General features: G+C 37.7%; 1 protein-coding gene across 1 annotated transcript; it reads right to left on the bottom strand.

Moving 5' to 3' along the window:
- Nucleotides 1-15,283: 15,283 nt before the first annotated feature.
- On the bottom strand, nucleotides 15,284-18,657 carry LOC137721866 (amino acid permease 3-like). Its single transcript, XM_068460897.1, has 8 exons — nucleotides 18,601-18,657; nucleotides 18,368-18,500; nucleotides 17,861-18,094; nucleotides 17,690-17,783; nucleotides 17,365-17,579; nucleotides 16,966-17,123; nucleotides 16,474-16,701; nucleotides 15,284-15,952 (listed from the first exon to the last, which is right to left on the bottom strand). Exons 1-8 carry the CDS (start codon nucleotides 18,655-18,657, stop codon nucleotides 15,527-15,529), a joined length of 1,545 nt encoding a protein of 514 aa, XP_068316998.1. The 3' UTR covers nucleotides 15,284-15,526.
- Nucleotides 18,658-18,944: the final 287 nt, after the last annotated feature.

Raw genomic sequence — 18,944 nt, 5'->3', positions numbered from 1 at the left:
TAAGTGATTAAGTGATATGATATGTGGTGATGATAAGTGATAAGTGCATGTGGGTTAACTAGTGAAGGAAATGCATATGCAATGACAATGTGTTAGAATGGATGTGTGTTATGCATGGCATGATTGGGATTAGGAAAGGTTTAAATGTCCTAAAACTAAAGAGAACAAGGTTCCAACACTTTGGCTCCAATTAGGTCTTCAATTTCGTCCAACACTTTGGCTTCAAGCATAAGCTATCCATCCTTAGCCCAAAAGTGCTCCAAAAGTCTCCAAAATGCATCTTTTTGCTCCTTTAGCCCTTTGGACCTACAAACACACGAAAATAGCTTAAAGTACTAAAATAACTAAAGAAACATAACGTAAATGTACGAGAACAAGCCATTTAAGTCGCATAAATATGCTCCTATCAAATACCCCCACACTTAGCTTTTGCTAGTCCTCGAGCAAAACAGAAAAACAAAACAAAAAGAACAAAACACAACCTACACCTTCCAACAATCGTATCAGGGACTTCCAATGCACATGACAAGTTAAAAATCATTATTCTCACATATTTGAGCCATCTTTACACTTAAGTACATTCTTAATCATAGTCACCACATACTAGTTCACAATTAAGCAATTAAAACACATTTCAAATGTAGTAACATGCCTTTAGAGAATTCCCTCAATTTCTTACTAGATGTACTCTCGTTTTTCACACAGATTTTCTGACTACACACCCTACACTAGGTATATGTGAGAAGATTGATGTAAACATGTAGACGAACACTCACATATGTTATAATAAGGAAAGCATTTTCTGGAGTTAATAAGCATGTTTAGATATGATCTCATGAATGGAATGCTACTACTTAGACGCGAGAACCAGTGACACCATAAGCTCATACCAAGTTCAAACTCCACAATTGAAATACATAACACTCAATATAGAAGTCAAAGGGTAGTATCGGGGCTAGGGTATTGGCTAACAATGAAAGGTGAAGGATAAACAAACATTCTTAAAGCAATAGTGAGCAAAGTATTGAATTAGGCACTTAGAATTCCCTTAAGAACGTAGAAGTCAACTTTGAACACCCAAGGGAAAATCACACAAAACTTAGGGCCATATTCAACTTTTTGGACCCTTTCTTCAACCATCAACGCTCGTGAGTTCATTCTTACTTATTTTCACTCCCTTTTTTTTTTTTTTTTTTTTCTTTTCTTTTCTTCTTCTTTTTCTTTTGAATCTCAAAACATACATATAAACGTAAGAACAAACTTTTACTCCCCCACACTCATTTTCTTGCATAATGTAACTCAAAAGGAATTCATTTAAGTCATGCTCACTAAACTTTAAGAACAAGGGTATAGGAAAGTCCTACTCTAAGCTAGGTAAGGGGTGATGTGGGTAAACAAGGAATAAAGGCAAAACGAGGCTCAACGGGGTTAAAACTTACAACATATACGAAGTATGGGAAGTAAGGCTATTTGGCTATGGTGGTGGTCACTACACAACTTCTTCTTGAATATGTGTTATGCAAATCAATAACATGCTTTGAATGAAATGGGCATGAGTTCTAGCATTTGGAACTATATGATGAAACGCCTTCTAAGTAGTAACCAAGCAAAGAATAATGAGATCATGCAACGACTTTAGAAAACAAGAAATCACAGATTATACTCTCCAAAGAACGTTATAGGCTCAAGTCTCTCAGGGTTGTAGCGTTTGTTTGAGTTCCTTCCTTTAAGCATGTTACAAAAACAAAATTTTTTTCTTTTATGATTGCATGTGAAGTCATACATTATAACCATAACCAAGCATATACCAAGAGTAAATCAAACTTTTCTCTATGTTTATAACTCTTTCTTACCGTCATGCAATTATAAACCAAATCCTTATCATTGTGTTGGAAGGTACCCTAAGACACAAACACACAAAAACGACTCTTAAAACAACTCTTTTTGGGTTTTTCAAAACAATTTTTCAAATTTTTATGGGATTTTCGAATTATAAAACAAAACACACTAAAACACTCTAAAACAACTTAAAAACACCTTAAAACAGCAAGGAACAACATTTGAAGTTATGGGTGATAAAATCCCACGAATTTGCATTAAATATACTTAGTTACCCCCCCCATACTTAAATCAAACATTGTCCTCAATGTTTTAAGCATATGGTTCACACAAAACATAAGTAAACACACAAAAAGCAACTAAACATACTAAACATGGCAGAATGTAATTAACAAAGAGAAGAGTTTAGGGACGCAAATCTGGTTATGGAGTGTAAATTCCCTCTTCTCCTTGGTGATTGTATTGAGGCATGATCTTGGTGATTCCACAGGCTTACTCTTGAACTGGTTTCCGCCCATCATTGATTTTCCTTTGTGCTACTCTTGAACTGGGCAGCAGGATTCCCTTTAGTGTCTCCCCCGAAGGTCTGAGCTTCCTCCTGCTATCTGTTTCTTTGTTCAATCTTTGCAGGAGTGGTCCCTTCTCTGGAAGTGTATCAACCGTTGAAGATGACTACTCGAGAGCAACGCTAGGTAAGCAATCAGGAATAGATTCCAGGCAGTTGGCTCCAGATCGGTAGACTGACTCCAAGTGCCGGCTGATTGCTTCTTTTACTTTGCCATGCAAGTAAGAACAAGAACAAAGAAAAAGACAGGGAAAGAGCATGATATGAGATATTTTTGCTTTTGACCTTGATGATATGAGATACCTTTGCTTTGAAGAAGCGGTGAATGAATCAGCACATGCTTCAATCCGCCGTTTCCTCCTGGGTCATATGTACTCCAGGCATCTGGTATCATCTTTGGGGAAGAAGAAAGAATTGAGTATTTTGAAAGGCTTTGCTGGGAGTGCGCCCTCAGAGGTGAGGGAGAGTTGGGCATTTTCTTCAGGTTTGCCCTGCCATAAAAGACGAAGGTCGACATATATAGAGATAATATCAAGTGGTGGTACTTTTTACCCCTGTCGACAAACGTTTTGATCCCGCAAATCCGGCTCTTTGAAATAGTGGCGCCTCTTCGATCTTTGAATACGCCTCTTCGATTTCTGAGCAGGCGCCCCTTCGATTTCTGAACGACGCCCCTTCGCTTTCTGAACGACACGTGGTAGTGCAGATGCGGCTCCTTTTGACAAAGCTGCACGCGTCTTCTGAAAAGCAGAGAAAGCGTCGCCGAACTTTGCGCTTGTCGGCTAAAGATGTGTAGATGCGATGATGGCCTCCACGTGTTTTCAGCTTTGTCAGAAATCTTTTGACAAAGTTGAACGCGTTTTCTTGAAAAGCCGAGGGGGCGTCGCCTAAATTACGCCGGAAAATCCGGCTCTTTGAATCGGTGGACGCGTCGTCTTGGCTTTTTATAGAGCTATCAATCACCCCAACACACACACTCTGAAGATTTCCCATTCCTGAAACTCGACTCCGGCCCTTTGTGAAATTTTAACTCCATCCACCCCTTCTTTTTGAACATCGTTGAAAAAAAATGGCAAACTCATCGAACCTTAGCTTAGATTTGAGTCTCAGCAGCGATCCGGTTGCGCCCCGTCAAGGTAATGTATGGCGCCCTTCTTTTTTATCTTCTAACGGTCCTCTTTCAGGTGAAGATTCTGTGATGCAGGACGCCACAACAGCTACAATAGTAGCTAAAAACCTCCTCACTCCAAAAGATAGTAGGCTGCTGTCAGGACGGTCCGATGAGTTGGCCGTTCAAGAGTCCCTCGCACTTAGTGTTCAGTGTGCGAGTTCTGTGTCCAACATGGGCCAACGCCTGCTTGCTCGGTCCCGCCAAGTGGAATCGTTGATGGCAGAGGTGGAAAGACTTAAGCAAGAGATCCAGCAGCTTAAGTACGAGAATAGAAGTTTGCATGTGCTTGCAAATAACTATTCGTCGGGGATGAAGAGGAAGCTTGATGAGCTGCAAGAATCTGAGGGTCGAATTCATAGTGACCGTCAAAGGCTTGCGTCTTATCTCCAGAGGCACCTTTTTCCTGGGTCATCTGGCGTTTGGCCAAGTATTGAGGCCTGGAATGCTCTAGCTCCGATGCCTCCCGCTCCGATGGCTTCCGCTCCGATGCCTCCCGCTTCTATGCCTCCCGCTTCTATGCCTTCCGCTTCTGCGCCTCGTAGTGGGGCTTCACGCAAACAACCTTTGTGAAGCTCCACCTTTCTCCATGTTTAGTATCTTTTTTTTTTTATTATTTTTTATTATTTTTTATTAATATAAATAAAATCAAACGACATGGAATTGGTCCTTGAATGGAAGGTGATACTTGAAGTGAACCGGCAGTGGTTTGAATTCTAGTGTAGGTGCCTGATTCAAAAAAAATAGCAAGTTAGTATAAAATCTAATGGAATTTGGAAAAAAAAACTTACTTGTTTTGTCCGATAAGAACTCAATGACAAACACCACTCCTTTGAAAGTTTCAGGGATATTGGATTTGGCCAGATTGCAAGTGATGGTTATGACTTGTCCAATGTCATCAAATTTAACTTCTTTGGATTTTGTGGTTTCAAGAACGTCCTCTTTGATGAATTCATGACATTCCTTACTTGTCACCTTTGGAAGGGCTTCCAAGATGTCTTTTTCACCTTCTTCTTCCTTGGAAGTCATGAATCTTGGAACAGGGTTAAAAATAATGAAATTTGGAACAACCATACCTGTATTAGATGGCATAGGAGCAATAGGTGCCTCCGGTAAAGGTGTTTCCACCCTTTCCGTGGGTTGGGTGTATTCCTCTTCCTTGTGATTTGATTTTGATGGTTGAGGGTCCGTTCCAACCTCCTTGTCACTTCTCAACATGATTTCCTTGGCAGTTTCAAATTCTCCCTTCGGATTTGCAATGGTTGAACTAGGGAGTTCGCCTTGGTCTCGAAACTGTCCTACGAACTCCGCGATCTGCCCAATTTGCTTATCCAAGTGGTCCAACCTTTGTGGTGGCTGCATAGGCGTTGAATAGAACTCCTCATATGGCTGCCAATATCCTTCTTGTTGAGCCTCATTGTCTTGAATTTGTGAGCCCTGCACCAAACAAATTAATTCATTAAGCTTTTGATTATAATCTATTGACGAACTTGAGTTTGGTTGGGCATATTGAATATGAGGTTGTGGTGGCTGCCAATATCCTCCTTGTTGAGCATTTTGAGGTTCCCACCACATAGAGTTTGAATGATCACTCCAATCCGAATTGTAAGTATTGGAAAACACGTTATTCCTTGATTGAAGATTAAATATATCAACTCTTTGCATTTGAGACCTTTCCATGAGTTGTGACAAAAGAGAAGCATTATCAAGTGCCATCTTGTTCTTAACAAACAAAACACAAATAAAAAAAAACTAAATCTAAAAGACAATACAGAAACAAACAATCCAAGGGATTAGCAAATTTTCTAATCCCCGGCAACGGCGCCAAAATTTGATGCGAGTTTTATACGCGCACAAATTAAACCCTCTTTTTGTCAAATTGTAGTATAGGTGCAAGTAGGGATCGTTCTGGACCGGGGATTAGGACTCTTGGAAACTGACTTAAAAACGTAAAAACAATATAAAACACTAAACTAGACTCAAGGAATTCAAAAATACTTTAAAACATAAACTAAACAGATTCTAACAAGTTCAAAAGACTCAAAACTCTTAAAAACACAAACTAAATTGATTTCTAACTAATTTGACATTAAAGTAAAGGGGGATTTAGGTTTTGACAAAATTAAACTAAATGAACAAATTGCAATTAAAACAGAATGTAAATATGAATGTGAATAAAATATGGATGATGGAATAGCCAAGGGGTTCTTCTCCACACATGTTACACTTGCATACAAGATTGATTCTCAGTTGGTCTTTCGATAAATTATGAAACTCAACGCCCCGGGTTAATTAGGTCCGCTTAAATTAACCGTCAAGTTTTCCTTAAGTTAATGAATTGGATGGGTTAGCGCAACGCAATTCACCACATTCTCCAAAAGTCCTTTACGTGAACAACACAATAAAGATACAATCAAAGATCATTAAGCATTATGAAAACTATAAGTGTTGACGAGGCATTCGTTACTATGATGAGCATGAAACTCGTGCCAAGAATTCATTTAACGCGATTGTTTATAAGCAACCTCCACTACTTGTGAATATAAGTTCATAACGATTAGGTGAAATTCACTTATATTCTAGCGTCATATTTATGCATGAAAATTAAGCGCGCATTCTTAATAAACATTCATAAATAAGTTATCAATCAAACGGTTAAACAAATTGAATCCACAACTTATGAAATTCCAACGAAAGTTAATCAATTCATATTGCAAATATAAACATAGTTTCGAATCACCCCCTAGCTAAAGGGGGTTTAGTTCCTCATAACTTTGAAATCAAAGAAACACCTAAACATTCCAACAACTCAAACTTGAATTGTATGAACGTTTAGGCACTCTTCTCTTCCTTTCCTCATACGTACAAAACAAAGAGAATTGAATTTAAACTTTGAAATCAAAGAAACACCTAAACATTCCAACAACTCAAACTTGAATTGTATGAACGTTTAGGCCCTCTTATCTTCCTCGTTGTTGTAGCACAAGGTCTAAGGTGAGGTTTGGGGAATTATGGAAATGGATGAGGAATGGTGGAAGGGGGACTCACGGTTTGGATTCTAAGGGGAAGTGTTTGTGTTAGTTGTGGTGTGAGAAATGGAGATGTCCATGAATGAATGAATGCAAGGGTATTTATAGGAGTAGTGGAGGGAACATATGGCTATGTCATTTGTAGGTGAAGTAGGTGGATGTTGTAGGTGAAGTAGGTGGATGTTGTAGGTGAAGTAGGTGGATGATATGTTAAGTGATAAGTGATAAGTGATATGATATGTGGTTATGATATGATAAGTGGTTAAGTGGTGATGATAAGTGATAAGTGATTAAGTGATATGATATGTGGTGATGATAAGTGATAAGTGCATGTGGGTTAACTAATGAAGGAAATGCATGTGCAATGACAATGTGTTAGAATGGATGTGTGTTATGCATGGCATGATTGGGATTAGGAAAGGTTTAAATGTCCTAAAACTAAAGAGAACAAGGTTCCAACACTTTGGCTCCAATTAGGTCTTCAATTTCGTCCAACACTTTGGCTTCAAGCATAAGTTATCCGTCCTTAGCCCAAAAGTGCTCCAAAAGTCTCCAAAATGCATCTTTTTGCTCCTTTAGCCCTTTGGACCTACAAACACACGAAAATAGCTTAAAGTACTAAAATAACTAAAGAAACATAACGTAAATGTACGAGAACAAGCCATTTAAGTCGCATAAATATGCTCCTATCAATTAATTGTGGAGGCTTGTGTGGCGTTTAAGACGAATACATTTTGTGCTATGTACTTACAAGATGTTGAGACAGCGTTCAATCTACCACACCGTAATAATGACGGTGGTGTGAGAAGGAAAAAACTATCTGTGTTTGCCTAAATCGCACAACCATTTGGCGAACCAGTACAAGGTGAGTCATTCACTGAAAGGGACATGCAAGTAACTCATTGGTTCGTACTTAACAATTGCAACAAGATAATTGAGTACCTGGATGAGCATGAAGAGTTGATAAAGCGGAAACATCCTTCGCATTTATATGTTGTGAAGTACCGTGACTTGTTTCCTCATTGGTTTCGTGAACAAGTAAGTTGTTTATGTTTTTTTGTTAGTTTTGTCCTAAAATACGATTGCATGTCAGTTGTCTTAAATTTTGATAAAAGCAACATGTCAAATTTTTGGTATAAATTAGGTGAAAAAACTGAAGGAAACCAATTCTCCCGCGTATACTGATGAATTATACAACTTAGCTATCAAACCTCAAAGCGTAGAACTGTACTCAGGGTGTCATGTGAGCGACATAAAATTCTTAGGAGCTGACCGTGATGACAAGCTTTGTACTAAAAAACAATGGTGTACATGTCCCAGGAGCGGGATGTATTGCAGACATTGATTTCTATGGCAAATTAACAAGTGTGGTCCAATTGCTTTACAAAGACCGTTGTCAAGTCATCCTTTTTAAGTGTCATTAGTTCGATATAGATCCTAGTAAGAATGGGAGTGTTAACGGGATGATGGTTTACTATCGGTGAACACTACCGGATGTTGGTACAGTGAAGACCCATACATTTTGACAACTATGGCCAAACAAATTTCTACATTGATGATCCAAGGGCCGAGAGGGGATGGAAAGTTGTTCAGAGGATTAATCACAAAGGGGTGTATGATATTTTGGAGCGAGATCCTGATGACAACGACGATGACGACAACTTTGCCAACCACCTCCTCGAAACTTCAACACAAATTAGTGCAGAAACACTTCGGGATACTAATATTGTCCAAGAACCATTTCAGGTAGTTGGAGGTCCTTAAATTGAAATTCTATAGACTCAACTACAATTGATCTTGGAAGTCTCCCAAGATACAATCCACCTGAGGGCACAGATGATGTTGTTGATGTACCAACAAATGAGGATGAAAGGGAGATTGAAAGTGATCGAAGTAAAGATAATGATATTTATTGTACCGAGGATGAGGATTAAGGACTTTTGACTCATATGCAATGCAATTAAGTATATATAATTTGTTATATATAAACAAATTTTAATTTATTAAATTTGTAATTGGATAAAGGATTTAAAAAAAAAAAATTAAACTCAATTCAAAGAGATGAACACTAGAAAGTCGTTGCGCATAACGTAATGGTGCGATGAAACAAGAAAATTCATCGCTCAAGGTAGGTTTGCGCGACGCAAGTAACGCATTCATCACATTTGGTGGTTTGCGCAATGCAATATGTTCAGTTCGTCACTTATGGTCTTCAAAATTTCCCAAAATCAAAATATGGGCGCCTTTTTTTATTAAATGTTCATTAAACATTGGGCGACGAATTAGGGTAAATCATAGCGCAATACCATATTGCGCGACGAATGGGATAACTTCGTCGCTACATGTCCTTCAAAATTCCCAAATTAAAATGTAGGCGCCTTTTTTTTAAAATGTTCATGAAATATTGTGCAATGAAATGTGCTATATTTGTCGCGTTTTTGACTTATATGCGACATATGTTTTCCTTTTGTTGCGCATTATTCTCAAATTAACCAAAAATAAGGCAGATTTTTTTTTTTTTAAATTCATTAAAACTGAGTGATGAATGTGTTTGTTGCGCAAAGTCCTTCGCATTATAAGTTCCAGAGAGCCTTTCTTTCTCTCATTTTCCAGAACCTCTATCTCACTCCAACCGTCTCTCTCAGTCGAACTTTCTCACTCCAACCTCTAACTTTCTCTCCTTACAACTCTCTCTCTCTCTCTCTCTCTCTTTCTTTCTCTCTCTCCCCTTGAAACTCTCTTTCCCGCGAACTTTCTTTCTCTCAACTTTGAGGTAATTCGTTTTTTTTCGTCATTTGTTAATTATTTTAGCTGTATGATTTTTGTGGATTGATTACATATCAGGGTATTAGGCATAAGGTGTCACATCCCGGCCCGGGGTGGATCACTTCCCGGGCCCGCTCCACCACCGTAGCATGATATTGTCCGCTTTGGGCTTACCATTCCCTCACGGTTTTATTTTTGGGAACTCACGAGCAACTTCCTAGTGGGTCACCCATCATGGGATTGCTCTAGCCTCCTTCTCGCTTAACTTTGGAGTTCCTACGAAACCCGAAGCCAGTGAGCTCCCAAAAGGCCTCATGCTAGGTAGGGATGAGAATATACATATAAGGATCACTCCCCTGGGCGATGTGGGATGTCACATAAGGGGTTATGGATTTAGGGATTTTGTCAATTTGGGGATTTAGGGTCTATCTCAATTTGGGGATTCAGGCATTTCAAAATTGGGGGTTTAGGGATTTTAGAAATAGGGAATTTAGGTATTTCGAAATTTGGGGAGTAGGGTCAGGTGGGCGTCGGGGATGGGTGGTGGGGGTTGGTTGGGGTGGCAGTGCCTGAGTCATCAAGGGTTGGATAGGGATGGTGCAGGGATGAGTGGTATGGCGTGAGGGTTGGGTAGGGTTAAAATTTTAAATTTCATAATTTTTATGCAAATTTCATTTAATTTTCAATTTATTCAATTTGTTAATATGTTAACAAATTTCATTTAAATTACTTACATTTGTTAAGTTGTTAATTTTATAATTTTCTGTTTAAATTTTGTAAGTTTAGGGTTTTTTTTTTTTTTTTATTTTTTATAATGTTAGGATTAACATATTAGTGTTAGAGATCATTGTATAACTTTACAATTATAGGTTTAGAATTTTAGTTTAATTTTTTAATTTTAGAATTAAGATTTTAGTTGTAGGTATAATATTATTAATGTAGGGTTAAAATAAAAATTAAAAAAAGATTTGGATGAAGTATTATTTGTTGGGATTAATTTGTTAAATTAGTTAAATTTGTTAACTTAAACATTTGTATGTTTACACTTTTAATTTAATTTTATAAATTTAGGATTAATATTTAGGTTGTAGGTATAAATTTGAATTTTTTTTGTATTAATTAACTAATTCTAGGGTTGCTTTTACAAGTTCATAAATTTTGTGTTAATTGTAGAATTATAAGGTTCAATTTTTTACTTTTTAAATTCTAGGCTTTTGTATTTATTATATAAATTGGTATTAATAACATAGTTTTAAATGTTGGTCATTCAATTGGATTTTGTAGATGTCGCAGTTGATTAGGCAGCGTAGGTCAGTCAGTAGGTCCCCTCCGACACCTCCACCACCTACTACTATTGCCGCCACCACTCCACCAGCATTAGCCCGATGATGGAGGCTGTCATACTTCCGCCCCAGGCCACGATGTCGGAAATGCCTGAGTCATTGACTTCTTCGGTGACTCATTCGTTACTGAGCGCTAAGCGCTCTCATCAACGGCTCCAGCCTATCGATGAGGGTGATAAGTCTGCATCAGATTCCACCATAATAGGTTATGGGAATTGTTGTGTACTTGTGTTGGTTGTGTTGTTTATTTGTTTGTAGGCTAGGGGAGATGTTATTATTTTAGGGGAAGTTATGTCGAATTTTTCGTAGATTATTTAAATTGTTTTTACATTAACTTATTTCCTATTTTGCAGGTCGTAAAAAAACAAGGGGTCCATGCAGACTCATGGGCACATCACAACTTACCCGCGCCACCTATGAGCGTATAAAGATTTCATGGGATGCTCGACATCGGGCGGCAATAACAAAGAAGCAGCACAACTGTTTAGTCCACAACATTGGCTCCATTGTGCCTCACCACTGCCCCATGCAGTGGGAGTCTTGGAGACTTGTCCCATAGGAAACCAAGGACTTCGTTCTTCATGAGCTATTAGTTAGTAAATTTTTTTTTGTTTTCATTATTTTGTAAGTAAAGTTGTGAAATTTAATAACTGTTAACTTTGACTAATTTGTTTCGTATTTGCAGCATCACTATGACCTCGAGGACCTTGATGCCAATCAAGCCAAGTACATCCAAGAACTTTTCACCGGCCGGTTCACTCAGTGAAAGAGTGCCCTCCATAACTATTTTGAGAGATTCGACAATCCGGCTGATGCTGTAGCACACGGGTGCCCCTTGGAGTTGGTGAAGAACCTTGAAAATTAGGACTGGCTCTGCACCCATTTTCAGGACGAAAAATACTTGGTAAGTGAATTATATAAATTAATAATATTTTATTAATACTTCAATCCCGTTTATTAATTTATTTTAATACTTTATAATTAATATCGGCACTAATATGGTTTGTTTCTTTTTAACAGAAAAGAGCCAAGGCAACACAATAAATAGGTTGAAGAAAAAGCTTATCCACCACTTTGGCTCCCGACGCTTTTCATATAGGATGGAGGAGTGACGTTGGGTAACCACATTTTTTCCACAAAAACTTATTACTCTTACTCTAAATTACACAACTAATAACTAATTATTATTATTTTCTAATGCGGGCAAGGTCAAAATTTTCGGAGATTCACACATTCAAGGAAGTGTACATGTGGCCCGGGGATGAATTCACACAGGGGCTCCATGTAAGTTTTTGTAATTTTTAAATTTATAATTCTTATTCATTTTAAATAAATGTTATATAAATATTAATTAACTTGCTTTTATAATTATAGGCTACTATGATGGAGAAGAGCTAGGCTATCCTTGAGGAAGTGGCTCCCAGCTTCCCCCTGACACCCCGATGGAGGAGGTGCCCCCCCCCCCCCCCCCGGCGGCCTGGCGAGGATGCGAGTCTCCATATCATGATGGACACCCTCGACCCAAGACTCGGTCCTAGGCCGGGGAAGGTGTATCAAGGTGTGGGAAATGCCCGCCATCGTGAGATGGGAGCCTTATCTTCCAACTTTACCTCAGGGCAGGTCGCATCATTGACAGAGAAAGTAGCGGAACTCGAGCAGCAGGTGATGGTCCAACATAAGCACATTGCGATGCAATCTGCCCACATCGTTACCCAGGAAGCTTATATAGTTGCCTAAGAGTCTAAGATGGCCTAGATCATCGCCGCGCTTCAGTTGTTCGGCTTCAACATCCCAGGCCATCGACCCAACACAGCCAACCACAGAACTTGACAATGATGACTTTTTATTATAGTTTTTTTTTTAATTAAACATTTGTACATTTAAAAATTTTCCCCACTCATACATACATTTTCATTATTTATTTTAAATTAATATTCTTCTTTATCAATTACTATTCTTAATTAAATTTAACCAAACAAAATTATTTTGTTTTGAAATTCAGATTATAAACAATTTTTTTTAAAAAAAAAAAAAAATGGTTTGCATGACGCAATAATTCGTCACTCTGTTATTGCGGCACGAAACCTTTGTCCCTCTAATCTATATGCGACCAATCTTGTTTTGTTGCGAATATAAATATGCGATGAATAATCTTCATCCTTATTTGTTTTACACGACGACCTCGTTCTTCGTCGCATAAGAAACCTTGTACCTTAAAACTTTATGCGACAAAAAATCTCTTCATCGTTTCTGCCTTACGCCACGAAACCTTTGTCCCTCTAATCTTCATGCGAAGAGTTTAGTTTTGTCATGCCCACAGGTATATGCAACGAATTGTCTTCGCCCTTATTAATTTGAAGTGACGACGTAGTTCTTCGTTGCATATAACTATTTGCGCGACGAAGTGTCTTCTTTTTGTCACACAATACCTTTCTTTACGAGCCTTGCACGATCAACTTAGGGTGACAAAGTTTTTTGTAGTTTATAATTTTAGGCGGCAAATTTCTTATTTATGCGACGAATTCTTGTTTGTCGCGATAAATGTTTTATGCAATAGTGGATGATGGCTATGCTAGTGTTGGGTTTTGCGCCATTTGGACTAGTGTTGTTGGTTGTGTGGCTTGGGCTACTGTTATTGGCTACAAGGCTTAGGCCTGGTCTTAGTGCTGTAGTAATAGTTGCAACTACTACTGACGCGGGTGACAGTGCTCGCCCAACCTTCGAGCTTAGCCGCGAGGATCGGCAGCATGGGACTAATGTTGGGGCTACGTTGTGGTTTCTGTTGATGGGTGCAAACCCAGACACGTAGGAAGTGTCGTTCGTCGTTGTTTTTGAAATTTCCAACCATGTTTTCCTTCTTCTAGGGCACACGAATCAAGGAATTAAAAGTTCAGAGATTGGGTGCATTAGAAAAGTTCAAAGAGGTAGAAATTTGAAAAGAATTGCGAAAGCTTCTTTGAGATTTGAATTAAACTCTCAATGAATACACCAATTTGTGGTAGCATAATTCTACCGCCTTCAGATTTGATGAAATTGTACCCACAAAACAAATTAAACATCTTTGGTTATGACCAAAGCCACACGCCCAATAAAGTTGGAGGTTTGGCCATGAACCTCTAATGCCGAAGTCAAATTCTCTTAAGCGAGTGACAAAGAGAGATTTAGCATTGAATTACGTAGAATCAACTTACTAGAGAATAAATTGGTGATGGGGATATTTATAGAAGATAGGGCCAGCCACATGTGTAGAGGATCCCATGCCATGTATCGATATCCAATTGGCCAGAGTGTGTCATATGTTAGATGCAATAGGAAACTATCTTTAATATGCATGAGAATAATCCTTAAAGATATTATTAAGTTAACTAATAATATTCTAAGACTTTGGAGAATCCTTGATTGAATTTGTTTGCGCTTACTTGAAGAAAGAAATATGTCTTCAATTAGGAAAACATAAAAGAAAAATTAGTTATTAATTCTACCTTTAATTCTCTTCCCTTATCTTCTTGCCATGAGCAGAGGAGTTTGGAGAGATTGTAGTTAGCAACTTAGGTCTTCTTGTTAGTTGAACTGCACGTGGAACGAATGCGGAATTCACCAATTTAATGAGGACAATCTCATCAAAAGTGAATAAAAGCCTACATGTCATATTCAGAATTATTTTTTGCTCCACAACCACATTGCAATATGTAGTCGCACCAATATATATATAGGGTAATGCTAGGGAGAGCAACTTTTTTAAACCAAATTTGTAAATCAAATGATGTGGTTGTAAATGATTGGATTATTACCAAAATGTCGATTAACTTCCATGTTTCTTATTGGTGACACATCATTTAGTTTACAAATTTAATTTTAAAATTTGATCTCCCTATCATTATCCAAATATATATCAGTTATTTGTGTGAATAAGATTATTGATTCTTCTTGCAACATTGCCAATGCCAAGTCCAAGTACAACAGGAGTAATCATGTTGGGAATGAATCTTTTCATGTTGCTATTCAGGAAGGACTTAAATGTTTGCTCTGCAGCGGTCACTTATGCATACGGTTGACAGTTTCCAGTTGCCACGATGGCGAGAGAGACTGACCAACAACAAGATTCCATTTTAGCAATATCATAAATCATTAACATAATATTATGTGTTTTAATATATTCAATTCCATAATACTCTGTTTGAAATATCGTCATGGTAGTGTCCTCAGTGCAGATAAGTCCTTCACCTATGAGGCTGAGCCACTAGAATCAAAAGCACAATCCTTTTTAAAGAAAAAAAAATTGAGGACTTGAAAAGAATAGATGACAATATGTGAGGCATTAGGTTGAATGAAATATTGAGGTTTATGCATAAGTTTGTGCTTTATTAAACTACAAAATATATTTTTTTGGGTTCCACATGATTTTTAGTTGATGTGTTATAATGCAAGTGAACAAGAAGTCTATATTTTCTGGTATACTATTCATAAATTGTTACACATAGGCAGGGGGCTGTTTCGGATTGATGGATGCAAATCTAGCATAATGGGTTTAAAGATTTTGATGCTCTGACTCTAAGCCCATTGATCACTTGGTTTCGCATTTCTGAATTTCGTAACACCACGTAGCAATGTTATGGTGAATTACAAGTTCTTTCTTCTCGTGCAGTCAAACTTCTGGGCATGCATTCATGAGCATAAATAAGATTTACATATACAATAAAAGAGAACATCTTATTCCTCATGGGAACTCATAGATATCTAGCAATCACAAAAACATATACTTTTTATCATCAAATTCCTAATGTGCAGACCATCAGTTCATGATTCTCTTCAGTCCTCAGTAACTAGTTTTAAAGGGCTTATAAGTCTGGAGATCAAGAACCACACCAGCCACAGAGCCAACAGCAGCAGCTATGGAGACGAAAAGACAACTTACACTGAGCATCTGAAGTCCAACCCATTTGCTGCTCCACTTTCGAATCTTCTGCTGAGCAATGTACATCTCGACTGGGAAGTAAACTGTGAGTGGCCAAAATCCAAAGGCTCCAAGTATTCCAACGACGTCGTTGAAGAAGGGCAGGAGCATGGATATGAGGGTTGTTATTATGACGAATATTGTCCTCCATACCAACCGGAAGAGGTTGAGTTGGTAGACGCCATAGAAGGGGATCGGTATCTCATACTCTACTGTCACAAAGTCGTTGTTTGGCCACCTCTGTGCGCTCCATTTTTCTACAAATGCAAATAATGGTTGACAAAAGACCTGCAGTGATTTACAAACTTAATTAGAAATTTTGCTCTAGACAAAAAATTAGGTGATTGCGTAAAATGAAAAAAATACTCGGTCATTCGTCCGTGTAGATAACAATTTGGCATATGTGCAAAAACTTTTTTACAAGTAATTATCTAGTTATATAGAAGAAGTCGAGTGATACATTGATACTTGAAATAAATCCTTTAAACTTACTCATTCTGGGATTAAAATGACCAGAATACCCTTAATCATAGTCAAGAACAAATATCTTGATATTTGTTAACTTTAGTGGAAAGGGCGGATGGTTCGGATTAGGCTAGACTAAGAGTTCGTTACCATTTTATTGTAACTAGAAACTATTACCAAAAAAAAAAAAAAAATATACACATGTGGATATTCCAAATAGGGATATTTATGAGCTTTCAACAAAAAATGATTGCAGAAAGGTTATAAAATATTCAACTTGAGGTTTAAGACATGTATAGGTTAATTTGATCACAACAAAGTAGCTGACTGAGAGGGCGAATTACCTGAAATGCACCAACAAGGTGGACAACAATTGCAACATTGGCAATGTCTAGTAGCCAGTAGGGGTTGTAAAATCCAAAGCCAGTCAAGAGGTTTCCTGGGGCCAAGTCACCAAAGGCGGCATACCCAAAGCATCCACAAAGTAGATAGAACACTGTGGTGATAGCTATGCTGAATACAGTTGCCTTCTTCATTGTCTTATGTTCTGCGGGTGGAGATCTTATTGTATCCTGCACAATACATCAAGTTTGCTAGAATTAACAATAAGATGTTTCAAATCAAAATTTGACATGTTTGCAGAAAGAGAGGTGGTTTCCGCATTCTTATTTTCTCTCTATGAACACATATGTATTTACTTCTAGCCTTGGATTATATTAAGGGTGCAGAAGAGAAAAATGGCCAGTGTGCAAAAATCATTTGCCGTGTGAAATTTTTTTGTCTGGTTATTTTAATGAGAAGTTCTTTAATAAGTATATGATGGAATTCTGGAGTACCTGAATTTCAATGAGGACCAAAGAATAAGAGTAAGCAAAGGCAATAGCTCCAAGAGCTTGCATACTTCTCCACATCTTTTGTGTAGAAGTGACCGTTCCACTCTTGGTTACTGTCCCTATGCTAATACCCAATAGGCTCCCTTTAAAGCTCCCATTTCCTAACAAAAAGACATCAGAAAACGAAACTGTTTATAAAGGCATATGCCAAATTATATACATACCATTAAAAAATGCACACAAAAAAAACTGATTACAATTTTTAATCAAAATAAAACTCGAGGAACACTCATTACGTCAATAAAAGTAGATTGTGGTCAATTTAGTGTCCCTCTAATACTAATTTGTGTGTTTCCTTATGTTGTGTATATATATAATGGTAAATAATACTGTTAGTTTTACCTGCAACTTTGCCAATGCCAAGTCCAAGGCCAACAGAAGAATAAGTAAAGGACATAATTGCTGCTACTATTGAGAGCCACCACACTTGATTAAAATCTGGGATTTGAGAAAATATCACCTCCATGATACCAAATGTTATCATATACCCATTGCTTGACATGTGGCATGGATCTCTCCCTCCACTTCTATGGTAACAATTTGATCTCTTTATTGCCCTAATTCACAAATCATATGCATAAATTTTACCATAAAATAAAAGCAGATTCCCCAAAAAAAAAAAAAAAAAACATGAATTTAATTTCTACTCAGGTAATAATAAACTCACATCATGCTGACAGATGATGCAATTGTGTACCCAATTGCTACACCAAATAAATTCAAGTACTGCACCAACCCACACATCATGACCTTCCTGCCTCCTGAAGCTCCAAATTACAATCATCATAACTAAACCTAGAAAATTCCATGGTAAAGATAAAAAAAGACTATCCCTTACCTAAGTTGGCCTTGACAGCATCCATGTAGGTATAGTTTCTCTGTCCGGTGATGGGGTTGCCGGTCCGGTAACACATTGCTAGGAGATTGGAGGTATAGAGATTGACAAAGGCAAAGAGCAGGAGGACAGTTGGTCCTGCAACCCAACCAAGCTGTGCTATTGCCCATGCTAAGGAAAGGACTCCAGATCCTATAACCGCTGTTATTATATGTGATGCTGAAGTCCAAAATGTTCCTGCATGCATGCACCACCACCACCGGTCCACCACCATGTGATTATTAAACTATATAGTGTTTAAGGTTCAATTACTTGAATATATTATTAATAAGGGTTTTGAATTACATGGTTTTTAAGTTCATAATTAAGTTTAATAGTTGGGTTACTTTAAGTTAAAAATTAAACAAGGATTTAAAGATAATAATATATTATTATCAACACATCACAGTACGTTTAATTTACAGTCCAAAGAAAAGGGTAAGCACGTCAATAAAAAATTTGTGTAGCAACCTGTTCTCTTCAAGCGACCATCATCGTCAAAGCATTTGGAATAGTTGGACTGAGGGTTTATGGCTTCGGACTCACTAACTTTGGGTTGGACTTCCACTTGCAGATAGTGCCTGATGTCATGCCTCTCTTCCACCTGAATATTGAAAGAAAATGGTTGAATAATACACCGAGAAAAGAAAAAGATTATATTCTGAGGAATAATTATGAAATAAAAAACTGAGTGACTCTCTCACAGCTCCATGGTGGATTCTGCTGGGAAGAGTTCTACTTCTTGGCAACACTGGCTTCATGGCAGAAATGCTGTTCAGTAAATCAGAGAGAGATGGAGAGAGAAGGAAAAAGAGAAGGTGATGGATATTATAATACCTGAAGTGGGTTTTTATAGGTGATGAAATGACTTCATTACAAACAGGAACAGTACATAAATAAGAATCATGTAACACGTACACACCCTACATCCAGTACTGCTTATTGCAAAGTTCTTTGTCCACATTGAATCAAATCAAAGTTTAAAAACTAAGTACATGGTGTTTGGACTTGGAAAAGGATCCTCGTCGGATCCTTTACTATGGATCCT

Source organism: Pyrus communis, chromosome 2, assembly GCF_963583255.1.
Source record: "Pyrus communis chromosome 2, drPyrComm1.1, whole genome shotgun sequence".
Classification (NCBI taxonomy): Eukaryota; Viridiplantae; Streptophyta; class Magnoliopsida; order Rosales; family Rosaceae; genus Pyrus; species Pyrus communis.
This window is presented reverse-complemented; position numbering and strand designations above follow the sequence as displayed.

Coding starts and splice junctions, on each gene's coding strand:
- LOC137721866 (XM_068460897.1), bottom strand. CDS start 18,657: ATGAAGCCAGTGTTGCCAAGAAGTAGAACTCTTCCCAGCAGAATCCAC. Junction 18,501..18,600: donor GCAGAATCCACCATGGAGCT/GTGAGAGAGTCA, acceptor TTCAATATTCAG/GTGGAAGAGAGGCATGACAT. Junction 17,124..17,364: donor TGGCATTGGCAAAGTTGCAG/GTAAAACTAACA, acceptor TCTTTTTGTTAG/GAAATGGGAGCTTTAAAGGG.